We start from the raw sequence: 10444 nt of genomic DNA, 5'->3' as shown, positions 1-10444 counted from the left end.
GAGACACTCCTTTTTGATCTTTGTATTGCATTAGGCGCAAATTAGATTTTGAAGAAAGTGCAAGTCACAAATTTTAATTTTTACCAACTGATTTTGCTTGCTTGGTTGACAGCGCGAGATAACATACAGTATTTATAAAGTATAATCTTAATTGTTTTGTAATGTTTTTTTTTTGAGCGAACCGCAGTTTGCCCACCGTTGGGATAGACCCTCGGCCCCAGAGGCTCACACGGCGACGCCGATTGTGCAAACATATAGCCTAAGCCACTGAATATTTTTTTTAAATAAAACATTGTTGGTTTTGTACTTGTGCTGTTATATGTTAGCATGGATGGCTCTAACACTATATATCAAACATTGCGGTTAAACTGGACTTTCATGCAGAGCTGGCCAGGTGCAGAATTTTATGTTTAGATTTGTGAGTAACTGAAAGTAACTAGTAACTGTAACTAGTAACTGTAACTAGTAACGGTAACTAGTTACTTTTTAAAATCGGTAACTGTAAAGGTAACTCAGTTACTATTTTAGCCAAGTAACTGTAACTCAGTTACTTTTGAAAGTAACTTTGTCCACCTTTGCAAATAAATAAACTGATTGATTGATTTTCTTCTCATCTCATTGATCATTCCATTCTCACGTTATTTTCACTCAAAATTTCTAGAGTTGCCAATAATAATAAATACAATAGAAACCACTAGGAACCGCTGCATTTAAGTTAATCAGTTCAGTTCAGTTGTTTTTTATTTCTGACCATCATATCAAAAACAATACACGTCAACATAGCAAAGGTCGAGAAAAAGGTATTGTAAGAAATTGATCACAATAGGCTACATAATGTCTGCCACTGTTGAAGTTTTATACAGCACAAAATCATCAATAAAACAGTTTAGTTGGTTTCATTTCTGACCACCACAACAAAAAACAATACACGCCAAACATAGCAAAGGTCTAGAAAAAAGGTAGAAGAGACAAAACGCTAGCTTCATACCGTGATTGATACTGAAACAGGATAATCAGTCCAAAATTTGGCATTGTTGCAACACCTTTTGCATTTGATCTTGGGATTTGTGGGTTTAGATTTTGATTTTGTTGCTGCTGGTATGAATTTCATCCGCTTCTTCTCATATCGTTCACCCGATAGCTTTGTTGTTACAGCGCCCGACTTGTGCCTGAAAAAACGGCAAGATCAAGCAGTGCTGGTTTGGCTCTCGGGGTGTGCGCTTGAGCAACGCATTTGAGGACTGCTCACCATTCAGCTGCGCCTAGTGGATGGAAATGGAATAATTCACAAACAACAACACTTTAACAACAAATGGAAACTTCACACAGTAGGCTATATTTCGGTGGTCGAGCCTGCGTCAGTTATTGAAAGCCTCTACAATTAGCCTATGCGAAACTGCCAGGAATAAGCTCTCAAAGAAACTTTTTCAGTCCCAGGATAAAGATTTCCACATTCAATCTATTTCACTAACTTTAGTATGAAACAATCTATGCAGTTGTTGCGGACAGGGGTGGATTTACCTATGGAGCCGGGGCGCCGCGGCGCCCCCTAAAATTCCAATTTATCTTTTATGTCTGCATGCATATTTCCTTTTTATGCTATACTTTGGTCACAACGGTAAACCATAATCTCTTCGTGGGAAAATTGTAACATAAGATTCCCGGATCCGTTCGTCTGTATACAATGACCGAAAGAAACACTCTTTTGAAAACGTCTATTCAAAAATTGTATTTCTGTAAAAATAGCCCAAGGCTGTCGAAATTGGGGTGCAACGCGATACACCACTAAACTTGTCACTACAATGCAAATTACTTGGATAAAGACGGAAATTTCGTCCAGCTGGCAAGCACTAAGCAAAACAGTTAAATATGCGACCAACTTTCAAGCAACGATTTTACGAATGACGAGAATACATTGCAATATCTCAAACGCACGTAGGCAGCTTATGTGACGTATTAATGACAAGCAATGACAAGCCATTCAAGCACCTGCCCAAGTTTGGCTTACACCTGTTCAAGTTTGGCTTACACCTGTTCAAGTAATTAAAGATTTAACGATGATGTAATGTTATGCTACAGCTGCAATGTTTTACAGGTCTTGCAATCGATAGTGCAATCTGCTCATTTTTTAGAAATATTCCATTACGTAATACATTAAGATTCAGTAGACCTGAACGGTTTTATATGATGTTTGATTTGGTGAGCAATTGTCTGGAACATACTTTAACTTGTAAATTTCCATTTTACTAACGTAAAACAATGCGTGATGTTTAGTCTCGGCAAGCAGGGGCGCCGGAAGCGGGGGGGGGCAGGGGTGCGAATGCCCCCCTTGCCCTCAATATTTCTCTGGATGGGGGGACAGGGGGGTCAATGGTGCCCTTTTAAGGCCATGTCAGCTACTACATATTTTGCAATATAACAATTTCTGTTATTTGCTTTTAGTCTAATTATAATTTTTCATTTTTGCCTCAAAATAATATTTACGACACAAAATTCTGTATCATAGTAGGCTAGGTTACATAGGCCTACCATATTTTCATAGCCCAAAAAGAGGACACGTTTCGCCAGCAAGTAAAATTTTACGTTTGGACAATCTTTTACATCTTTTAGATAATTTTAAACTTATGCAGCAAAAGTTACAGCAAAAAAACAAGATAAATTTATATGCCAGGTTTGGTCTATGAATCTTTTGCAGCCCCCTTATATAGCCTGATTTGTTAGCCTACATTCTGCAACACGTTTCCAGATTTTTCCAACTTTTGGTTACTGTCTGAGTAATTGTAATTGCTGACTGAGTAAAATTTTTAAAAATCATATTTTAACATCTTTTGCTCTCTTTCCCAAGTGACACAATAAGTTTCAACATCACAAGGGTTGGAAAAACGAAGACAATTTGACCTATAAGATTTCAGTCAGACTGGTAAAAGGGCTTGCATACAAAGACTTTTTAACAGCCTGCTTGAACGTTTTTTAATATAGTTTTTCTCATGTTTGACTGCTTCCTCAAGGCAACAAAAAGCTGTCATATTATTACAAGTCAGCTGATTTTTAGAAAATTTAAGTCAGACAGCAACGATCGCAAAAATTTACAAAATGTGACTAATCAGGCACCACATCTAGATAACAATGCCTTAAATTTTTCGGTGAGAAAGGATCAGCTCTGAAATTACAAAATTGTTGGCATGAAATATGATTGGAATTGTATGCTACTCAATAGATGAGATTCTGAAAACGGGCTGAGATAACTAAAAGGCTGTTTATTCCCATGCACCATTGAGGTTAAAACAAGAATCGTACATAAAATGCGTTCTATTTGCATCTGCATCAACTGAAAGTATCTATGCCACGATTTCTTTTTGCAGTAGCCTACCGTAAGCTATGTTATTCATGGTGCACTTTTGTAAATTCGTTCCTACTTGCTTCACTTGACCAACGAGCCAAACTCTTAAGTTGGTACGGTAATCATAACATCTACAAGCGTTGAATCAATTTAATAAAATCTGAGTAAAAAGATTATTTGTTTGTAAAAGTATGCAGAGGGCCGTAAATTATAAATACGACAAACTCTTTTGCATTTTTCTCTTTTTAGGTCACATTTTTAATGTATTTCCTCGTGATTTAGCCTATGTAGCCCACTCATTTTTTTGATTTCTCAAAGTTCTTATTTCGTCACAAATTTCCTTATAAAATTCCAAATTCAAAGTCACAAATTTCCGATAACCGCGAAACAATGGTGTTTGATATGTTAGAATACAGTAGGCTGCAGAGTGTAGACGTCTGATTGTTTACCACAACGGATCATCAAGATAGGCTACGCCAATTTTTTGAATTATCTTTGAATATTACATCGGTGCAGAAAATTGTTTTGGAAACCACATACAAGCCATCGCCGAAAATTCGCACAACAATAAAATCCTGTTGAAAATTTGAGCATTTCTGAGTGTCCTCGGAGGACTATTAATTTTTCTTGAAAAAAGAGGACAAATCCTCTAAAAAAAGGACATATGGTAGCCCTAAGGTTAAATGATTATAATGTAGCCTACTATGATGCCCTTCCGTGCCATTGCTCTTTGTATACCGGACACTTGTATCATTACTCGATAGTGAGCTGATAGAAAAGCATTATCGCTATATCTTACTGTATCTTAAAACTTCAAAAAAAAGAATTGGCCTTTCAGCAACAAAAGTGCCCTTTTTTCATAATCCTTCCCCCCCAGTCATAAATCGTTCCGGCGCCCCTGTCGGCAAGTATACTTCTGAGTTGCTTAAATTCTGCTTAAATTCTTGCTTAAATTCTCGGCAAGTATACTTCTGAGTTGCTATACTAACCGCTAATAACCGCTGATAACGGCACAAGAAATAATTGACATTATATAAAATACTAATAACTAATAAAGAAACTTTTTTTAACTCAAGTTTCAATAATATAATGCATGGTAGCAATCCAGATTTTATGGCAATTTAGGCAGAGAGATAGGATGGAATGCCATACATCAACCTTTTGGACAGTAAAGCTGGATCTGGTCTTGAACACATTTCTGCTAAATTTATTAGCCTACGTATTTTATTCAAAACATGTTTGTGATCGAATTACTTGTTTGAGGAAATCTAATGTCATTTTTATACGTTGTTATAAATTACAATTACGTATTGAGACGTTTTCACAACATTATCAGCATGAGTAGTTTGATCGTATTGTTCTTTTGCTCAATTGCATCATTGTCAGTTCACAATATTTTGTTTTGCAGAAAGGGCATAGGCCCGATTTCGCTTATTCTACAAAATAGAAATAGTAGACTCTTATTGCTGCAAGCGCTTTGTTCATATTTGAATTATTTTTTGTATTCGCAATATCTTAACTGAGTATCACTCACTTGTACTAAGTACACCTAGGCCTCACCGTTTGAATGTTTTTTTATAATGCATTTTTTGGGCTATGCACCATAGTAAGCTTCAAGCACTCTAGGTTGGTGATTTATTGAAATTGATTTTGGTAGTAGTTACCCCTTTTCATTCACTTGGAGCAATCACTGTTGTATAGCCTAAAGTTTTAGTGGAAAATACCTAAATTATCATTTCACGTTCGTTATTGCTTTTAATTGCCATGAGCGGCATTATGGTATTGCCTTAACTTTACAACTGATTGTCACTTGTGGTGTTGATTTGTGATGTGGGAATGACTGGTAGCCTACCTGACTTAGATAGGCAATTTTATTGATAAAAACGGCAAAAATTTTCTCAAGCCATTTGCGGCGAAGTTGTTGCATACTTCTTTGGCGCCCCCTAAAATTTTGCCCTAAATCCGCCACTGTTTAAGGACAAATGGGACAATCGTTCCCCAAATCAAACGTCACATAAAACCCTTAAGGTCTACTTAACCTGGCGTCTTACGTCATGGAATATTGCTGAAAAATGAGCAAAGATTTCATCATTCTTTGTAACTCCTGTGAATTATTTAATGAGCCGAGATTTCATCATCCTTTGTAACACCTGTAAAACATTACACAACCCTTTTTAACACCTGTGGAATTGCTTAACAATGCTTATTGACTATTACGTCACAGATACAAGTTATGTGGTTTGGAATATCCCAAGTCAGTCTTCTCTTCTTCTCTTCAGTCTTCTCTTCAGTTCTTCTCTTCTCTTCTTCATATCTCTTCTCTTCAGTCTTCTCTTCAAATTAACACGTACTTTAAAGTTTCGTCATTTTAAAGATTTTCAATTTGAAAAATTTTAAAGATAAACATTTCAGTTTCGTCATTTTAGAATTGTCACTGGAAAGGTTGGTCGAATATTAAAACTGTTTTGCTTGTGCTTACCAACTAGACGAAATTTCCGTCTTTTATCCCAGTAATCTGTATTGTGTTGACAAGTTTTAATGCGTAGCCTACAACTGTGTTGCGCCTACTGTGTTGCACCTCCTTTTCGACAGCCTGTGGCTATTTTTTCTTGAAATACAATTCGAGAAAAGACGTTTTCAAAATAGTATTTTTTCGGTATCATCGCATACAGACGAAAAGATTCGGGAATTTTATGTTACAACTTTCCCACGGAGATATTATGGTTTTCCGCTGTGACCAGCAGTAACTTATTGATAAATAACCACAAAATAACTTATTTGAATAAACTGTGCTGGTCAAGGAATTTCACAGGTAGCCTATAGGCCGGCAGCACTGCAGCTGCCGTGAGATGCACATAGTAGGCTAATCTCTAAGAATAAAGGAATTGCTGGAAAATGTTTTTCTGGTAAAAAATATGATAAGTAGGCTAAATGACTTGAAACATATGCTGACGTTTAAACGGAAAAATGTTGATTTTTGTCGTCCTTTTTTTGATTGCCTATTGTTATCCAAGAAAAATGTAAAAACTTTTTCTAAAGCAAACGTTTATTTGCACTTTAGGGACTTATTTACGAAATATGTCCACTTTTTAGGTGATGAAAATATGGATTGGCTTAGGCTATGCAACCATGTTCTATACCGGTACCAGAATAAAGCATATAAAATGTCAAAACAAGCCATGTTACTTCACAGGTTGTCAGTTACCGGTAGATGAACAAATTATTATTTATAGTTCCAGCCGCCTAGTTAACTTACCGTAGCCTACCGTAACTGGAAGGAAATAAATGATTGGCCAAAGTGATCACGCTAAAATTGTTTTGGCGTAGCCTACTCAGAAAGCCAAATGCATTTTACATTTGCGATCTAAAAACTGTTTTTAATTGATCATGTGATAAAATGTCCAATAACATTGGCCAAATGACATTGCTTTTTGTGATTGAGTTTTGTTTCGATCTTCAAAATAACTGGTCTGCGTACTTACACACGAAAACGCTGAATATTTTTTCTATGAAATAATCATAAGATAATTAAGTCAGCTGACACGAGACGTCCTAGCGTGGGTAAAAACTTTCAATCTGCTTAGTTTTTGTGGAACGTTGACTTCCTGGCAGCATGAGTTTTCAGTTTTTACTGACGTAAAGGCACTTATTTTGTAAACGTCACATGATGTCACGTGTTGCATGCTTGTGGAAAATAGTTCTATAAAGGCAAAGGGAGCGGAACAATTAAAACATAACATTTCCAAATCCGTGAGAGACAAACGAAATATCGTGAGAGAAATTCATACTCAAGAAACAAAAATGGTAAGGTAATCTCAAGGCTGCTGTGTTGTAGTGGCTACTTATTTGTTAAACAAGTTAAGGTTAGCTTATTGTACTAATGTCAATTGACTTATCAGCACGTTTAGAATTGGGCTGCTGCCAATAATAAAAACAACCTATTTTTGTAACCTTTGTAGGCTAATGTTAGACAGTCGCCCAATGCCAGATAGTCAAAAGTCATAGACTTCAACTTAACTTTTATGTTTGCGCAGGGGAAAAAATCACTTCTGAACTTTACTTCACAACTCAGCAAGAAAGTCGCTAAAAAAGTAATGAAAAGGTCATCTTTTGCATCGCCTACTTCGAGCTCTGCCCGCTCAGACTCTTTTACTGCCGTTTTTGAAAACGATAGACAAAGACCGTCTGAGGAACCCAAAAATGGAACTACAGAAATAACCAAGGCAGATGTGGAAATAATGGCACAAGTTGTTGAAAAAGTACAAAAGGTAAAGCAAGTGATAACTTTGAAAGAAAAGTGAACAAGTGCTGAAATACTGTGATGGCCAGTGCAGTAGTCTACACATGAAGTAGGCCTATTGTATACATTCACAATCAAACATAGCAATTTCATGGGTTGTGACTCATCGATGGGCCGGGGGTGCTCTTGAAAGAGGACCCCGAACCAAGTTAAAGCATTTAAATCACCCCTTCCAGTCATTAATTTAACCGTTCTCGAAAACATTCCAAGCAGCTTATTGGTTCGTTTAAAAAAGAAATTTGAAAAATTATATTTATCCAAGAACATGATTTGAAACAAGACCGGCAAAAGAATATTGTCTCGAAACGATATATGTTTGGTTTGAACGTCTTCATATAATTGATAGGCCACCTGAATACTAGTTAGCAGAATCCGTTCTTTTTAGATAGATTCAATGCAAAAGCAACGCTTTCTGCTACTTTAGGCTTTTTAAAAAGATTTAGTTTCATTCAATTTGATACTTAATCGGCTGGGTCTTTACTTTTTACCAAAGTTAGTTCTGACATGCTCTGAAATACAGTCGTACCTCAAATTTTTAAACATCCAAACAACGAGATCAATTTTCCGCTTTTTTTTTTCTCAAACTAAACTCAAAGCATAGTACAAAAACGATAATTATATTTTTTTTATGTTTTTTAGGAACAGCAAGGAAAAAGTTCTGAAACACACGAAAGCTGTGACCTTGTCCATGAAGAAGAAATAGTTCCATATCACTGCATCTTGGAAGGGGAACTGGATTCCACCGTTGTTTGCATGACGAAGCAGAACGATATTGAACGACTGTTAATAGACTAATTTTAAACGTGCAGGCTACTTTTTTCTTAGGCTTCAAGAAAAAATCCTTTCTTTATTTATATTATTCTCATTTTTTTATTATTTAACCATTATCGTGAGATTACTTTCTATTGATATTCTTGGTCTTACACAAGCAAAGCAAACAATTTTTACATTGATTCTATGTCTGCAGACATTGAATCAATATAAAAAACGATTGATTAGCTGTCTGGGGCCGTATTGTTTCAATAAATAAACCATCATGTGATTACTCAGTCACGAGTACTGTATGGTCGCCTTCTTTTGCTTTAATTGCACAATTTCATTGCCACATTGTCTGTATTTTGCTTCTAAAGATCACTGTGAGAAATTTCAAGTCTATCTTTTGATTTGTAGGCTAATAATTAATGATCCAATAAAATGAATTTGCTGGAAATTTAATATAAGCTATTGAAGTTTTCGTACTATCTTAGGCTACATGTAAATTCATATTTCAAATAAATATTAATTTTCTGTACGATTGCTACTGTACTGTAATCGCGCAGTTTTTTTTATTATAGGCTACTTTAATACTGTGTGTCGAATTGTTTTGCTTGCTATTAAATTTTTTCATTGTTTTTCAATTTGTATTGTTTACCATTGTTTGTGATACCTATTTGTTACCGTTGTTTCTAATAGTTTTATTCATGGTTGCTTTATGCTTTTTATTAAACCATGATGAATCATCCATCCACGTTGTCATTCGGATCTGAATAAGTGCAGAAGCTCTTTCAAAATAAGTGCAGGTGCTCCTTCAAAACTGGGCAGAAAACGTGTTTTTTGAGCTTTCGTAAAAATGATCTTGCTCTCTTCGCTCTATCAATTACGTTATTTCCATGCAATTTAACGGAGTTAGAACACACGTTAATAGGTTAACAGATTTGGGAAGAAAAGAAAGAGATTTGTTCATGTTCTTATGAAACAAATTAAAAAAAATTTTATGCCAAATTTCTTTACTTAACTGCATTTTAAGTTAACAATTCAATGAGCCTAAGCCTGTGGTGAGTGAAGTACATCGTGTAAATTGAAGCATAGCCAACTAACAGAGATGGGCGTGATCTTGATCTTGATCTTCAAGATCACTTTTTTTTTGGTGATCTTGATCTTGATCTAAGATCACTTTTTTTGTGTGATCTTGATCTTGAAGAACAATAAGATCAAGATCACTTTAAAATTGAATTTTACTTCCTACATAGAGGCATTTTTTTAAAACTCGTACTGTACAAAGTAGTTAGTGGCAACTTCTAACATCAAGCCACTGTTAATATGATATGTGTCCAACAAAAGACGATTTAAAGTCTCCATCAAATCTGGTCAGTGTTGCCATTTCAAAATTGAAAAAGTTTTCTGTATTGGTCATAATGAAGAAGTCAACTTCCGTGTACTTTATGTTGACGTATAATAAAAAATGATTTAATGTGAATTTTAAAGAAATGTTTGCTTTTATTGACCCAATTTTAGATGTTTCAAAAGTCTAGAATGGCGGTGTTAAAAAATCTGGATTCTAGCCGACTTTGGTCATGTAAAGTGGTTTATTGCAGCAAATCAACCAGACCAAGACTTGTTTAGGGTCTGAGTATGGAGCGGTTTGTCGGACCGCAAACCTCTGAACTTTTTTGATAGTTATTATTTTTTGCAACATCATTGATCAAAAACTTCATTTTTTTTTCAAGTACACAAAAAGTGATCTTGAAAGTGATCTTGATCTTCAAGATCACGATCTTGATCTTCAAGATCACATAGTTTGGTGATCTTGATCTTGATCTTCAAGATCACCTATTCTTGGTGATCTTGATCTTCAAGATCACCAATACTGGTGATCTTGCCCAGTGCCGGTCTTAGGGTATTTCGGGCCCTGTGCGGAATATGATTTGCGGGCCTCAATGACAATGATTCAACTCAGTAGCGTAGCTGGGGAGGCCTATTTTGAAAGGGGAGGGGGTGGTTTGACGGTCTGACACCCAGCAGCGGGGGGTCTGGGGGGCCTCCCC

At 35.9% G+C, this 10444-nt stretch overlaps 1 protein-coding gene across 1 annotated transcript; it reads left to right on the top strand.

Annotated features, from left to right (window-relative positions):
* Positions 1 to 7091: 7091 nt before the first annotated feature.
* Positions 7092 to 9143, top strand: LOC145765522 (uncharacterized). The gene is made up of 3 exons (XM_082577353.1): positions 7092 to 7144; positions 7375 to 7608; positions 8280 to 9143. Exons 1-3 carry the CDS (start codon positions 7142 to 7144, stop codon positions 8433 to 8435), a joined length of 393 nt encoding a protein of 130 aa, XP_082433479.1. The 5' UTR covers positions 7092 to 7141; the 3' UTR covers positions 8436 to 9143.
* The last annotated feature ends 1301 nt before the right edge of the window (positions 9144 to 10444 follow it).

This window comes from Aplidium turbinatum, chromosome 2 (genome assembly GCF_918807975.1).
Source record: "Aplidium turbinatum chromosome 2, kaAplTurb1.1, whole genome shotgun sequence".
NCBI lineage: Eukaryota > Metazoa > Chordata > Ascidiacea > Aplousobranchia > Polyclinidae > Aplidium > Aplidium turbinatum.
Note: the sequence above shows the minus strand (reverse complement) of the source record. Positions and strands in the feature narration are given on the sequence as shown.

Coding starts and splice junctions, on each gene's coding strand:
- LOC145765522 (XM_082577353.1), top strand. Junction 7,609..8,279: donor TTGTTGAAAAAGTACAAAAG/GTAAAGCAAGTG, acceptor TATGTTTTTTAG/GAACAGCAAGGAAAAAGTTC.